Source organism: Mustela lutreola, chromosome 10, assembly GCF_030435805.1.
Source record: "Mustela lutreola isolate mMusLut2 chromosome 10, mMusLut2.pri, whole genome shotgun sequence".
Lineage (NCBI taxonomy): Eukaryota > Metazoa > Chordata > Mammalia > Carnivora > Mustelidae > Mustela > Mustela lutreola.
In genome coordinates this window covers 107960112-107976611 of record NC_081299.1, presented here as the reverse complement: position 1 = coordinate 107976611, position 16500 = coordinate 107960112, and the positions used below count along the sequence as shown (strand labels likewise).

Here is a 16500-nt window from a genome sequence, read left to right as displayed (position 1 = left end):
GAAGATGCACTGAGCTCTGATATTAACATATTTGGTTTGGCTTCCAGAACCGTGATTTTTGGCAAAGAAAAATGTGAAAATCTACAAAGATCCTAAATTTAACATCTCAAAAGACAGTCCTTATTTGAACTACAACTACCCAAAATATTGAGTATTCTAAATTTAGTTCTAAGTGACATTGATTTTTCCCACTCACAATTTCCTAACCAAAGGTTTAAACCTACTCAAAGAAGAAATGAAACTATCACCAGAGGAAAGAAATACTGTAACCCATTTAAAGTAAAATGGTAAGAAAACTCTTTGCAGGTATAATGTGAAGTTTCTTGATCCAAAATTATGTCTTAGCTCAGGTTCCTACCCTTTTAATTATTTTTCTATTGGTTTCTCACTCAAAATAATAATAATTTTGTGACTGAATAAATCCCAACTTCTTTGAATTACCCATTGAATGAACTGATATTTCTGGGTTAATATTACTAACTGTTATATTGGATGACATAATTCATCTCCAAACTCAACTATGTCTCTGGATTCCATACGGCTGGAATCAAGAATTCCACTACCACGCTGAGACTCTCCAAATCCTGATGCAGGTTGCCCATGATTTTCACTCTGCCCCTGAAGAGACACTGATTGTCTGGAGTTATTGACAGAGTGTCCATGACCAGATCCTTGTCTCCTTCTACTACCAGTGTCTGAGTGTCCATGGCCAGACTCAGACTGCCCATGATTGTTTCTCTGCCCTTGATGAGACTCAGAGCGTCTAGAGCTGTCTTGTACATGGCCATGTCGGGTTTCTGAGCCATATCCAAACTCACTCTGCGAATCTTCAGTGTGCTCTTCGCTGTCACTGTCTTGACTGACGCTGGACTCTCGGTGTCTCAGTGACCTGAATTCAGATGACGATTGTCCATGCCCAGACTGTGATTGCCTAGAGCCATGTGTCCAAGTGGATGGTTGCTGGTGGCGGGATCCTGACTGAGAGTGCCCACCATCAGCTGCCTGACCCTCATGGGATCCTGCATGTCTAGAGCTGTCACGTGCCTGCTCATGGCGGGATCCTTGTCTCCCCCTGGTACTGGGTTGAAGCTGTCTGTCGGCAGAGTCAAACTGTTCTTGGGAGGGTATTGGGTAGAAGTAAGACCCTGAGTGGTCAGGACTGCCATGAACACTGCCGTATTTTCCCCCTTGACTGGACCTGGACCATTCCTGGACTGACCCTGACTGAATATCTGAGTCTTCTGATTGTCCTTCACTGTCACTGGCCTGACTGATACTGGATCCCTGGTGTCTGGTATTACCAGATCCGGAAGAGATTTGTCCATGTCCAGTTTCCCAGTGTCTGGAGCTATCCCATGACTTCTCATGGGGGTGCCCTTGTCCTTCCCTGGTGATGGATCCTGAATCTCTGTGGGCAGAGTCAGGCTGCGCTTGGATGGCTGTCTGCCCTCGATGGGACCCTGAGTGTCTGGATGTGTCTCCTGACTGCTCATGGTGGTGCCCTTGTCTTTCCCTCATGATGGATCCTGAGTCTCTGTGGGCAGAGTTAGACTGCCTATGGATGGCTGTCTGTCCTTGATGGGTCCCTGAGTGTCTGGCTATGTCCCCTGACTGCTCACGGGGGCGACCTTGTCTTTCCCTTGTGATGGATCCTGAGTCTCTGTGGGCAGAGTCAGACTGCCTGTGGATGGCTGTCTGTCCTTGATGAGTCCCTGAATGTCTGGCTATGTCCCCTGACTGATCATGGTGGTGTCCTTGTCTTTCCCTTGTGATGGATCCTGAGTCTCTGTGGGCAGAGTCAGACTGAATATGGATGGCTGTCTGTCCTCGATGGGTCCCTGAGTTTCTGGCTATGTCCCCTGATTGCTCATGGTGGTGTCCTTGTCTTTCCCTTGTGATGGATCCTGAGTCTCTGTGGGCAGAGTCAGACTGCCTGTGGATGGCTGTCTGCCCTTGATGGGTCCCTGAGTGTCTGGCTATGTCCCCTGACTGTTCATGGTGGTGTCCTTGTCTGTCCCTGGTGATGGATCCTGAGTCTCTGTGGGCAGATTCAGTCTGCCTGTGGATGGTTGTCTGTCCTTGATGGGTCCCTGAATGTCTGGCTATGTTCCCTGACTGCTCATGGTGGTGTCCTTGCCTTTCCCTTGTGATGGATCCTGAGTCTCTGTGGGCAGCGTCATACTGCCTGTGGGTGGCTGTCTGTCCTGAATGGGACCCTGGGTGTCTGGCTATGTCACCTGACTGCTCATGGTGGTGCCCTTGTCTTTTGCTGATGATGGATCCTGAGTCTCTGTGGGCAGAGTCAGACTGCCTAGGGATGGCTCTCTGTCCTGAATGGGACCCTGCGTGTCTGGCTATGTCCCCTGAGTGCTCACGGGGGCGCCCTTGTCTTTCCCTGGTGATGGATCCTGTGTCTCTGTGGGCAGAGTCAGACTGCCTGTGGATGGCTGTATGTCCTTGATGGGTTCCTGAGTTTCTGGCTATGTCACCTGACTGCTCATGGTGGTGTCCTTGTCTTTCCCTTGTGATGGATCCTGAGTCTCTGTGGGCAGAGTCAGACTGCCTATGGATGGCTGTCTGTCCTGAATGGGACCCTGCGTGTCTGGCTATGTCCCCTGAGTGCTCACGGGGGCGCCCTTGTCTTTCCCTCGTGATGGATCCTGAGTCTTTGTGGGCAGAGTCAGGCTGCCCTTGGATGGCTGTCTGCCCTTGATGGGTCCCTGAGTGTCTGGCTATGTCCCCTGACTGTTCATGGTGGTGTCCTTGTCTGTCCCTGGTGATGGATCCTGAGTCTCTGTGGGCAGATTCAGTCTGCCTGTGGATGGTTGTCTGTCCTTGATGGGTCCCTGAATGTCTGGCTATGTTCCCTGACTGCTCATGGTGGTGTCCTTGCCTTTCCCTTGTGATGGATCCTGAGTCTCTGTGGGCAGCGTCAGACTGCCTGTGGGTGGCTGTCTGTCCTGAATGGGACCCTGGGTGTCTGGCTATGTCACCTGACTGCTCATGGTGGTGCCCTTGTCTTTTGCTGATGATGGATCCTGAGTCTCTGTGGGCAGAGTCAGACTGCCTAGGGATGGCTCTCTGTCCTGAATGGGACCCTGCGTGTCTGGCTATGTCCCCTGAGTGCTCACGGGGGCGCCCTTGTCTTTCCCTGGTGATGGATCCTGTGTCTCTGTGGGCAGAGTCAGACTGCCTGTGGATGGCTGTTTGTCCCTGATGGGACCCTGGGTGTCTGGATGTGTCCTCTGAGTGCTCACGGGGGCGCCCCTGTCTTTCCCTGGTGGTGGACTCTGAGTCTTGATGAGCAAAGTCTGACTGCCCATGGATGGCTGTCTTCTCTTGATGGCTCCCTGAGTGTCTTGGAATGTGTTCTGATTGGTCTTGGGGGTGCCCTTGCCTTTCCCTGGTGGTGGATCCTGAGTCTCGGTGGGTTGAGTCAGACTGCCTATGGGTGCCTGTCTGCCCTTGATACGAATCTGACTGTCTGGATCTGTTAGCTGACTTCGCATGGGTAGACCCACGTTGGTTTCTGGAGCTGGACTCAGAATTTTCATGGGTCATTGCGAATTCTGTACCTGAATCTTCTGAATGTCCTTCGCTGCTGCTGGCCAGACTCATGCTTGGTCCCTGATGTCTGCTGCCGCTGGATCCAGAGTATAGTTGTCCATGTTCAGTGCCTGAATGTCTGGACCTGTCTACAGACTGCTCACGCTGTGATTCTGGTCTTCCTCTTTTGCGTGATGTTGACTGTCCATGGTAGGAGTCACTGTGTCCCCGAGAGGATGGCTCTCCACCATGAGACCCTGACTGTCTAGAGGTATCTATAGAGTGTCCATAACTAGATCCTTGTCTCCTACTACCAGTGTCTGAGTGTCCATGGCCAGACTCAGACTGCCCATGATTGTATCTCTGCCCTTGATGAGACTCAGAGCGTCTAGAGCTGTCTTGTACATGGCCATGTCGGGTTTCTGAGCCATATCCAAACTCACTCTGTGAATCTTCAGTGTGCCCTTCGCTGTCACTGTCCTGACTGATGCTGGACTCTCGGTGTTTCTGTGACCTGAATTCAGATGACGATTGTCCATGCCCAGACTGTGATTGCCTAGAGCCATGTGTCCAAGTGGATGGTTGCTGGTGGCGGGATCCTGACTGAGAGTGCCCACCATCAGCTGCCTGACCCTCATGGGATCCTGCATGTCTAGAGCTGTCACGTGCCTGCTCATGGCGGGATCCTTGTCTCCCCCTGGTACTGGGTTGAGGCTGTCTGTGGGCAGAGCAAAACAGTTCTTGGGAGGGTATTGGGTAGAAGTAAGACCCTGAGTGGTCAGGACTGCCATGAACACTGCCGTATTTTCCCCCTTGACTGGACCTGGACCATTCCTGGACTGACCCTGACTGAATATCTGAGTCTTCTGATTGTCCTTCACTGTCACTGGCCTGACTGATACTGGATCCCTGGTGTCTGGTATTACCAGATCCAGAAGAGATTTGTCCATGTCCAGTTTCCCAGTGTCTGGAGCTATACCATGACTTCACATGGGGGTGCACTTGTCCTTCCCTGGTGATGGATCCTGAGTCTCTGTGGGCAGAGTCAGGCTGCGCTTGGATGGCTGTCTGCCCTCGATGCGACCCTGAGTGTCTGGATATGTCTCCTGACTGACCATGGTGGCGCTCTTGTCTTTCACTCGTGATGGATCCTGAGTCTCTGTGGGAAGAGTCAGGCTGCCCTTGGATGGCTGTCTGCCCTTGATGGGTCCCTGAGTTTCTGGCTATGTCTCCTGATTGCTCATGGTGGTGTCCTTGTCTTTCCCTTGTGATGGATCCTGAGTCTCTGTGGGCAGAGTCAGACTGCCTGTGGATGGCTGTCTGTCCTGAATGGGACCCTGGGTGTCTGGCTATGTCTCCTGACTGCTCACGGGGGCGCCCTTGTCTTTCCCTTGTGATGGATCCTGAGTCTCTGTGGGCAGAGTCAGACTGCCTGTGGATGGCTGTCTGTCCTTGATGAGTCCCTGAATGTCTGGCTATGTCCCCTGACTGATCATGGTGGTGTCCTTGTCTTTCCCTTGTGATGGATCCTGAGTCTCTGTGGGCAGAGTCAGACTGAATCTGGATGGCTGTCTGTCCTCGATGGGTCCCTGAGTTTCTGGCTATGTCCCCTGATTGCTCATGGTGGTGTCCTTGTCTTTCCCTTGTGATGGATCCTGAGTCTCTGTGGGCAGAGTCAGACTGCCTGTGGAAGGCTGTCTGTCCTGAAGGGGACCCTGGGTGCCTGGCTATGTCTCCTGACTGCTCACGGGGGCGCCCTTGTCTTTCCCTTGTGATGGATCCTGAGTCTCTGTGGGCAGAGTCAGGCTGCCCTTGGATGGCTGTATGTCCTTGATGGGTTCCTGAGTTTCTGGCTATGTCACCTGACTGCTCATGGTGGTGTCCTTGTCTTTCCCTTGTGATGGATCCTGAGTCTCTGTGGGCAGAGTCAGACTGCCTGTGGATGGTTGTCTGTCCTTGATGGGTCCCTGAGTTTCTGGCTATGTCCCCTGATTGCTCATGGTGGTGTCCTTGTCTTTCCCTTGTGATGGATCCTGAGTCTCTGTGGGCAGAGTCAGACTGCCTGTGGATGGCTGTATGTCCTTGATGGGTTCCTGAGTTTCTGGCTATGTCACCTGACTGCTCATGGTGGTGTCCTTGTCTTTCCCTTGTGATGGATCCTGAGTCTCTGTGGGCAGAGTCAGACTGCCTATGGATGGCTGTCTGTCCTGAATGGGACCCTGCGTGTCTGGCTATGTCCCCTGCGTGCTCACGGGGGCGCCCTTGTCTTTCCCTCGTGATGGATCCTGAGTCTCTGTGGGCAGAGTCAGGCTGCCCTTGGATGGCTGTCTGCCCTTGATGGGTCCCTGAGTGTCTGGCTATGTCCCCTGACTGTTCATGGTGGTGTCCTTGTCTGTCCCTGGTGATGGATCCTGAGTCTCTGTGGGCAGATTCAGTCTGCCTGTGGATGGTTGTCTGTCCTTGATGGGTCCCTGAATGTCTGGCTATGTTCCCTGACTGCTCATGGTGGTGTCCTTGCCTTTCCCTTGTGATGGATCCTGAGTCTCTGTGGGCAGCGTCATACTGCCTGTGGGTGGCTGTCTGTCCTGAATGGGACCCTGGGTGTCTGGCTATGTCACCTGACTGCTCATGGTGGTGCCCTTGTCTTTTGCTGATGATGGATCCTGAGTCTCTGTGGGCAGAGTCAGACTGCCTAGGGATGGCTCTCTGTCCTGAATGGGACCCTGCGTGTCTGGCTATGTCCCCTGAGTGCTCACGGGGGCGCCCTTGTCTTTCCCTGGTGATGGATCCTGTGTCTCTGTGGGCAGAGTCAGACTGCCTGTGGATGGCTGTTTGTCCCTGATGGGACCCTGGGTGTCTGGATGTGTCCTCTGAGTGCTCACGGGGGCGCCCCTGTCTTTCCCTGGTGGTGGACTCTGAGTCTTGATGAGCAAAGTCTGACTGCCCATGGATGGCTGTCTTCTCTTGATGGCTCCCTGAGTGTCTTGGAATGTGTTCTGATTGGTCTTGGGGGTGCCCTTGCCTTTCCCTGGTGGTGGATCCTGAGTCTCGGTGGGTTGAGTCAGACTGCCTATGGGTGCCTGTCTGCCCTTGATACGAATCTGACTGTCTGGATCTGTTAGCTGACTTCGCATGGGTAGACCCACGTTGGTTTCTGGAGCTGGACTCAGAATTTTCATGGGTCATTGCGAATTCTGTACCTGAATCTTCTGAATGTCCTTCGCTGCTGCTGGCCAGACTCATGCTTGGTCCCTGATGTCTGCTGCCGCTGGATCCAGAGTATAGTTGTCCATGTTCAGTGCCTGAATGTCTGGACCTGTCTACAGACTGCTCACGCTGTGATTCTGGTCTTCCTCTTTTGCGTGATGTTGACTGTCCATGGTAGGAGTCACTGTGTCCCCGAGAGGATGGCTCTCCACCATGAGACCCTGACTGTCTAGAGGTATCTATAGAGTGTCCATAACTAGATCCTTGTCTCCTACTACCAGTGTCTGAGTGTCCATGGCCAGACTCAGACTGCCCATGATTGTATCTCTGCCCTTGATGAGACTCAGAGCGTCTAGAGCTGTCTTGTACATGGCCATGTCGGGTTTCTGAGCCATATCCAAACTGACTCTGTGAATCTTCAGTGTGCCCTTCGCTGTCACTGTCCTGACTGATGCTGGACTCTCGGTGTTTCTGTGACCTGAATTCAGATGACGATTGTCCATGCCCAGACTGTGATTGCCTAGAGCCATGTGTCCAAGTGGATGGTTGCTGGTGGCGGGATCCTGACTGAGAGTGCCCACCATCAGCTGCCTGACCCTCATGGGATCCTGCATGTCTAGAGCTGTCACGTGCCTGCTCATGGCGGGATCCTTGTCTCCCCCTGGTACTGGGTTGAAGCTGTCTGTGGGCAGAGCAAAACAGTTCTTGGGAGGGTATTGGGTAGAAGTAAGACCCTGAGTGGTCAGGACTGCCATGAACACTGCCGTATTTTCCCCCTTGACTGGACCTGGACCATTCCTGGACTGACCCTGACTGAATATCTGAGTCTTCTGATTGTCCTTCACTGTCACTGGCCTGACTGATACTGGATCCCTGGTGTCTGGTGTTATCAGATCCGGAAGAGATTTGTCCATGTCCAGTTTCCCAGTGTCTGGAGCTATCCTGTGACTGCTCTGGATGGCACCCTTGTCTTTCTCTGGTGGTCGGTCCTGAATCTTGGTGGATAGAATTAGGCTCCATGTGCTTATTCCTCTGCCCTTGATGGGAGCCTGTTTTCCTGGACCTGTCAGGTGACCTGCTATGGTTAGACCAATGTTTATTCTTTAATGTGGACTCAGTTCTTTTGTGGGTCATGGAGGATTCTCTACCCAAATCTTCTGAATGTCCTTCAGTGTCACTGTCCTGACTTAAACTGGATTCCTGATACCTGCTTGCTTTAGATCTTGAGGAATATTGTCCATATTCATGACCTGAGTTTTTGGATATGTCTGCTGACTGCTCATGCTGGGATTCTTGTCTTCCTGTTGTTCTTGGTTTTGACTTCCTATGGAAGGAGTTACAGTGTCCTTGAGAGGATGTGTCTTCATCAGGAGACCTTGATTTTTTTGAGGTGTGTGTAGAGTGTCCATGAGTAGATCCTTGTATTCTTCTGGTATGAGAGCCTGACCGTCTATGGGTAGACTTAGGCTGTCTGTGGTTGCCTCTCTGCCACTGATGAGACTCGGAGTTTCTAGAGCTATCTCCTCCATGGCCATGGGCAGATCCTTGTTGGTTTCCTGAGCCAGATCCAAACTGTCTTTCCAAAACTTCTGAGTGTCCTTCATTATCACTGTCCTGACTAATCCTGGACCCTGGGTTTTTCACTGGCCTGATTTCAGATGATGATTTTCCATGCTCAGAGTGTGATTGTCTAGACCTGTGTGCCTGATTGGATGATTGGTGATGGGGAGACCCCGACTCAGAGTGTCCATTGTCAGCTGTCTCACCTTTATGGGATCGTGCATGTCTTGAGCTGTCTAGTGTCTGTTCATGTCCCTTTCCTTGTCTTCCTTTTGGGTTATTGGCTATTGTTTTCTTCCCCTTTCTATGACTTTTTCCTGATTGACTGGATTTTCGAATTCCTTCTTCTTTCTCTTTTTCTACTTCATCTTCCCTTATGTCATTTTCTTCATCTTGTGTGTGGTATGCATATTTTTTTTGGTTTTGCTCTGATGCTTGGAAGTTCTGTCCTCTGGTCATATCATAGTACGCTTGAGCCAGTTTGAATACCATCAGAAAAAACTCTGAGAAGTCTATTTTCTTGTCATGATCTAAATCAAGAATATGCATGAAGATGTCAGCAGTGTCTGGGTCATCTGGATTCTGTACAGACAGAAGACAGAGGGAGATTACATGAGAATGACTTAAATGATCAGTTAAACAACTCAAAAACAGTTTGGTGAATGTGATTTTTGGTAAGTAAATGTCAGACAGTATGTGGGTTTTTTCATTAATAATGTTCAGCTTATGATGAGTTAGGAGGAAACTAGCTATTGTATTAAAATAATATATCTTTAATGCTGGTTTGTTGACACTAAAATGATAGGTCATGTGCCTATTTTTTTCTTTATATGTCAATACGTTATGAAATCTATCAGTGAGTTGTCTCTTAAATGTATCTTAATATATTTAAATATATCTTCATAACATTCTAGAGGTTAGGAAACATAATATGATGAACTAATTATTTGGTGTTAATTTTTTTGTCATTAAATATTTACATTTTTTTCACAGAATATGTATATGGTGGGTTTGTGTAATGTGTACATCCAAGTGTGTGCATAGGGTATTAAAGGTATAAGAAGAGAAAACAATCTGAGGGTTTTGAAGGGGCAGGGGGTGGGAGGTTGGGGGAACCAGGTGATGGGTATTAGAGAGGGCACAGATTGCATGGAGCACTGGGTGTGGTGCAAAAACAATGATTACTGTTACGCTGAAAAGAAAAAAAAAAGAACCAAGATGCCCTTCAACGGATGAATGGATAAGGAAGATGTGGTCCATATACACTATGAAGTATTATGCCTCCATCAGAAAGGATGAATACCCAACTTTTGTAGCAATATGGATGGGATTGGAAGAGATTATGCTGAGTGAAATAAGTCAAGCAGAGAGAGTCAAGTATCATATGGTTTCACTTATTTGTGGAGCATAACAAGTAACATGGAGGACAAGGGGAGATGGAGAGGAGAAGGGAGTTGAGGGAAATTGGAAGGGGAGGTGAACCATGAGAGACTATGGACTCTGAAAAACAATCTGAGGGTTTTGAAGGGGCGGAGTTGGGAGGTTGGGGGAGCCAGGTGGTGGGTATTAGAGAGGGCACGGATTGCATGGGTGTGCACTGGGTGTGGTGCAAAACAATGAATACTGTTATGCTGAAAAGAAATAAAAAAAATTAACGTTAAAAAAAAAGAAACATTAAAAAAAGAAGAGAAAAACAGGTATTTGTTTGAAATAAGATTGAGTCTGTTTCTATTCCAAAAGCAATAATTTGCAAAATTTCACGGTTATTATTTGTTATATTGTTGCTGCAGAATAAGCATGATGCACCCTTAGGTTCCAGGAAACATGCCTTACCTTCAGGATTGGCCGAAACTCCATTTCCAGGAGCTCCTTCAGTTCTTTTCTGCTCAGTGTGTCAGTTTCCTTGTCTGTTGTTGAATAGTCATGGAATAGATTGATAATGGCAATGATATTTTCCAGTAGAGTAGACATCTTTTGGAAGTAAAAGTAAACCTGAAAAGAAGCAATAAAATTGTACTTCTTGCATATCTTTTCTTTTTCTAGGTCGTATTGATTATTATAATGAATTTTCACATTAAAAATAAAAGGTTTATTTATTTATTTTAGAGATAGAGAGAGTATGAGTTCATGGTAGGGAGGGGCAGAAGAAGAGGGAGAATCTTACACAGACTCCATGTTGAGCATGGAACCAGATGCTGGGCTCAATCTCATGACCTGAGGTCACTACCTGAGCTGAAACCAGGAGTTGAATACTTAACCTTCTGTGCCACCCAAGTGCCCAATTTCCACATTTAACACAAGAACCTGTATGTTCCTCTATGTAATCCACATTTAAAATAGAAGATTGCCTTGAAAAGTTTCTCTCTAACATCTAAATAGTGAAAATCAACACAGAGTTCATTTGAATTATTAAAATAGAATTTCTTGGCCTTAAACCCATTCACAGCAGTATTTAGGTGCTGGTCTGACCATTGTCCATGACAGGATTTTATGTTTTTATTTTTATTTAAAAAACAATTTAAATTTGAGTATGGTTAACACACAATACTAGTTTTAGGTATATAACACAGTGACTCAACCTCTTGATATGTTACACATAGCATAATTCTGAAAAGGCCCACTGGTCAAAACCAGGAAAATTTATTCATATAAATTTGCTGCAAATGAATTCATCAGAAGTTTATTTGCTAAATGATCAGTGTGTTGGGAGACAATTTTCTGAAAGCTAATTTGCTGAATGGCTTAGACATTCAATGAATGTTCATACAATTTTGTTTTTCAACATTTTATGAAGTATGCAGCATTTTTTAAAATTTTGTTATGTTAGCATACATTATGTCATTAGTTTTTGATGTAGTGTTATTTTGATGTAGTGTTCCTAGATTTCTTAGTATAAGAAGTATAAGAAGGAGGAGGGAATATAAGGAGGGAATACATGCCCTCCTTAATACCCATCACCGGGCCCACCCCCCACCCCAAAACCCTTAGTTTTTTTTCTCAGAGTCCACAGTTTCTTATGGTTCTGATTTCCCCTCTTCAGTTTTCCCTTCTCCTAATGCAGTATTTTTAATTGGATGGGATGGGTTTTCAATATTAGCTTCTCAATGTTTAAAAAATGTTTCAAAATTGTAGATAGTATGAATAATTTTCTGACTGGAATTCTTTTTGCCAGTAAAACCATATAAGGAATGTTCAATTTATCTAATTGGTGAAAAAAGAAATTATTAAGTGTGCTAATAAATCTAAATAAGGATTTAGTCTATAAACCTATTATAATCACTGCTTAATGAGTTATAAAACCAGGCAAGAGTAAAATGATATAGGAAACAATAATGTGAAAGACATGACTGTCACAGAGCTATAGCACATATGGGCCTTGGATTCTTTTTTAAGAGGAAAATAGGGTTTGATTAATTATTGAGATTATTAAATCTATATTGTGAAAAGTTTGGGGTAACCACTAAGAGAATAGACTTTATAACTAATAAACCATTAGAGAAGAAAAGAGGAATTAAAAAATTCAATTAACACAACAGGATGCAGGAAAGAAGAAAATAAGAAGCAGAGAAAAGGCAGAGTAAACAGAAAGTATAAAATATAACAGTAGGATTAGATATAATTTTATAATGAATTACGCTATATGTATGAATTGAACAGATGGGCTGGCTAAAAGACAGATGATAAAGTTTGAATAAAAAAAATACAGTTGTATGCTTTTGTAAAAAAGACATCTAAGATTTAAGATTTTTTTTTAAGGCACGGTAGAGGCACTGTCATTTACATTGATATTCCAGACCTTGGACTTAATCTTAATCTGTAAATGCACTGTCTGCAAAATTTTAGTCTCAAGGATTCCACTTTCTGACCTTCTCTTATATCCTGATTTCAATTATTCTTTGGACTCACTTGTCTATTTACTTCACGTGTTCTCATTTCCCTTTTTATTTTGGTTAGACATTTGGTTAATCTCCATTGTTGCTCTTGGCAAGCATCCTCTCTACGTTGGCCCACTTGCTTTCTTTTTTTCTTTTCTTTTATTTATTTTCTTTCCTTTTCTTTTCTTTGTCTCTTTTTTTTTCTTCTGAAGATATAATTGGCTTTATTTTTATCGCCCATAAAATTTACTTTTTTAAAAATTTAAAATACACTAGCCAAGATTTAGTACATCATAGGTTTTTAAAAATTTTTTATTTATTTTCAGCATAACGGTATTCATTATTTTTTCACCACACCCAATGCTCCATGCAATCTGTGCCCTCTATAATACCCACCACCTGGTACCCCGATCTCCCACCCCTGCCACTTCAAACCCCTCAGATTGTTTTTCAGAATCCATAGTCTCTCATGGTTCACCTCCCCTTCCAATTTCCCCCAACTCCCTTCTCCTCTCTAACTCCCCATGTCCTCCATGCTATTTGTTATGCTCCACAAATAACTGAAACCATATGATAATTGACTCTCTCTGCTTGACTTATTTTACTCAGCATAATCTCTTCCAGTCCCATCCATGTTGCTACAAAAGTTGGGTATTCATCTTTTCTGATGGGAGGCATAATACTCCATAGTGTATATGGACCACATTTTCCCTATCGATTCGTCCATTGAAGGGCATCTTGGTTCTTTCCACAGTTTGGCGACCGTGGCCATTGCTGCTATAAACATTGGGGTACAGATGGCCCTTCTTTTCAGTACATCTGTATCTTTGGGGTAAATAACCAGGAGTGCAATTGCTGGGTCATAGGGAAGTTTTATTTTTAATTTCTTGAGGAATCTCCACACTGTTCTCCAAAGAGGCTGCACCAGCTTGCATTCCCACCAACAGTGTAAGAGGGTTCCCCTTTCTCCACATCCCCTCCAACACATCTTGTTTCCTGTCTTGCTAATTTTGGCCATTCTAAGTGGTGTAAGGTGATAATATCTCAATGTGGTTTTAATTTGAATCTCTCTGAAGGCTAGTGATGATGAACATTTTTTCATGTGTCTGATAGCCATTTTTATGTCTTCATTGGAGAAGTGTCTGTTCATATCTGCTGCCCATTTTTTTTTTTAAATTTTTTATTTTTTATAAACATATATTTTTATCCCCAGGGGTACAGGTCTGTGAATCACCAGGTTTACACACTTCACAGCACTCACCAAATCACATACCCTCCCCAATGTCCATAATCCCACCCCCTTCTCCCAACCCCCCTCCCCCCGGCAACCCTCAGTTTGTTTTGTGAGATTAAGAGTCACTTATGGTTTGTCTCCCTCCCAATCCCATCTTGTTTCATTTATTCTTCTTCTACCCACTTAAGCCTCCATGTTGCATCACCACTTCCTCATATCAGGGAGATCATATGATAGTTGTCTTTCTCTGCTTGACTTATTTCTCTAAGCATGATACGCTCTAGTTCCATCCATGTTGTCGCAAATGGCAAGATTTCATTTCTTTTGATGGCTGCATAGTATTCCATTGTGTATATATACCACATCTTCTTGATCCATTCATCTGTTGATGGACATCTAGGTTCTTTCCATAGTTTGGCTATTGTGCACATTGCTGCTATAAACATTAGGGTGCATGTGTCCCTTTGGATCACTATATTTGTATCTTTAGGGTAAATACCCAATAGTGCAATTGCTGGGTCATAGGGCAGTTCTATTTTCAACATTTTGAGGAACCTCCATGCTGTTTTCCAGAGTGGCTGCACCAGCTTGCATTCCCACCAACAGTGTAGGAGGGTTCCCCTTTCTCCGCATCCTCGCCAGCATCTGTCATTTCCTGACTTGTTGATTTTAGCCATTCTGACTGGTGTGAGGTGATATCTCATTGTGGTTTTGATTTGTATTTCCCTGATGCCGAGTGATATGGAGCACTTTTTCATGTGTCTGTTCGCCATCTGGATGTCTTCTTTGCAGAAATGTCTGTTCATGTCTTCTGCCCATTTCTTGATTGGATTATTTGTTTTTTGGGTGTTGAGTTTGCTAAGTTCTTTATAGATTCTGGACACTAGTCCTTTATCTGATATGTCGTTTGCAAATATCTTCTCCCATTCTGTCAGTTGTCTTTTGATTTTGTTAACTGTTTCCTTTGCTGTGCAAAAGCTTTTGATCTTGATGAAATCCCAGTAGTTCATTTTTTCCCTTGCTTCCCTTGCCTTTTGCGTTGTTCCTAGGAAGATGTTGCTGCGGCAGAGGTCGAAGAGGTTGCTGCCCGTGTTCTCCTCAAGGATTTTGATGGATTCCTTTCGTACATTGAGGTCCTTCATCCATTTTGAGTCTATTTTTGTGTGTGGTGTAAGGAAATGGTCCAATTTCATTTTTCTGCATGTGGCTGTCCAATTTTCCCAGCACCATTTATTGAAAAGGCTGTCTTTTTTCCATTGGACATTCTTTCCTGCTTTGTTGAAGATTAGTTGACCATAGATTTGAGGGTCTATTTCTGGGCTCTCTATTCTGTTCCATTGATCTATGTGTCTGTTTTTGTGCCAGTACCATGCTGTCTTGATGATGACAGCTTTGTAATAGAGCTTGAAGTCCGGAATTGTGATGCCACCAACGTTGGCTTTCTTTTCCAATATCCCTTTGGCTATTCGAGGTCTTTTCTGGTTCCATATAAATTTTAGAATTATTTGTTCCATTTCTTTGAAAAAGATGGATGGTACTTTGACAGGAATTGCATTAAATGTGTAGATTGCTTTAGGTAGCATAGACATTTTCACAATATTTATTCTTCCAATCCAGGAGCATGGAACATTTTTCCATTTCTTTGTGTCTTCCTCAATTTCTTTCATGAGTACTTTATAGTTTTCTGAATATAGATTCTGTGTCTCTTTGGTTAGGTTTATTCCTAGGTATCTTATGGTTTTGGATGCAATTGTAAATGGGATTGACTCCTTAATATCTCTTTCTTCTGTCTTATTGTTGGTGTAGAGAAATGCAACTGATTTCTGTGCATTGATTTTATATCCTGACACTTTACTGAATTCCTGTATAAGTTCTAGCAGTTTTGGAGTGGAGTCTTTTGGGTTTTCCACATATAGTATCATATCATCTGCGAAGAGTGATAATTTGACTTCTTCTTTGCCTATTTGGATGCCTTTAATTTCCTTTTGTTGTCTGATTGCTGAGGCTAGGACCTCTAGTACGATGTTGAATAGCAGTGGTGATAATGGACATCCCTGCCGTGTTCCTGACCTTAGGGGAAAAGCTTTCAGTTTTTCTCCATTGAGAATGATATTTGCGGTGGGTTTTTCATAGATGGCTTTGATGATATTGAGATATGTGCCCTCTATCCCTACACTTTGAAGAGTTTTGATCAGGAAGGGATGTTGTACTTTGTCAAATGCTTTTTCAGCATCTATTGAGAGTATCATATGGTTCTTGTTCTTTCTTTTATTGATGTGTTGTATCACATTGACTGATTTGCGGATGTTTAACCAACCTTGCCTGCTGCCCATTTTTTGATATGATTGTCTTTTTGTGTGTGTTGAGTCTGAGGAGTTCTTTATATCCTGGATATCAATCTTTTGTCTGTACTGTCATTTGCAAATATCTTCTCCCATTCTTTGTTTTCTTGACTGTTTCCTTTGCTGTGCAGAAGCTTTTGATTTTGATGAAGTCCCGAAAGTTTATTTTCACTTTTGTTTACTTTGTCTTTGGAGACATATCTTTTTTTTTATAATTTTTTATTTTTTATAAACATATATTTTTATCCCCAGGGGTACAGGTCTGTGAATCACCAGGTTTACACACTTCACAGCACTCACCAAAGCACATGCCCTCCCCAATGTCCATAATCCCACCCCCTTCTCCCAAACCCCCTCCCCCCAGCAACCCTCAGTTTGTTTTGTGAGATTAAGAGTCACTTATGGTTTGTCTCCCTCCCAATCCCATCTTGTTTCATTGATTCTTCTCCTACCCACTTAAGCCCCCATGTTGCATCACCACTTCCTCATATCAGGGAGATCATAGGATAGTTGTCTTTCTCTGCTTGACTTATTTCGCTAAGCATGATACGCTCTAGTTCCATCCATGTTGTCGCAAATGGCAAGATTTCATTTCTTTTGATGGCTGCATAGTATTCCATTGTGTATATATACCACATCTTGAAAGAAGTTGCTGTGGCTGATATCGAAGAGATTACTGCCTATGTTCTCCTCTAGGATTCTGATGGATTCGTGTCTCACATTGAGGTCTTTTATC

The 16500-nt window shown here is 44.8% G+C and overlaps 1 protein-coding gene across 1 annotated transcript; it reads right to left on the bottom strand.

Moving 5' to 3' along the window:
- Positions 1-483: 483 nt before the first annotated feature.
- FLG (filaggrin) lies at positions 484-10284 on the bottom strand. Its single transcript, XM_059138546.1, has 2 exons — positions 10147-10284; positions 484-8895 (listed from the first exon to the last, which is right to left on the bottom strand). The coding sequence occupies exons 1-2, from the start codon at positions 10282-10284 to the stop codon at positions 484-486; spliced, it is 8550 nt and encodes a 2849-aa protein (XP_058994529.1).
- Between the last annotated feature and the right edge of the window lie 6216 nt (positions 10285-16500).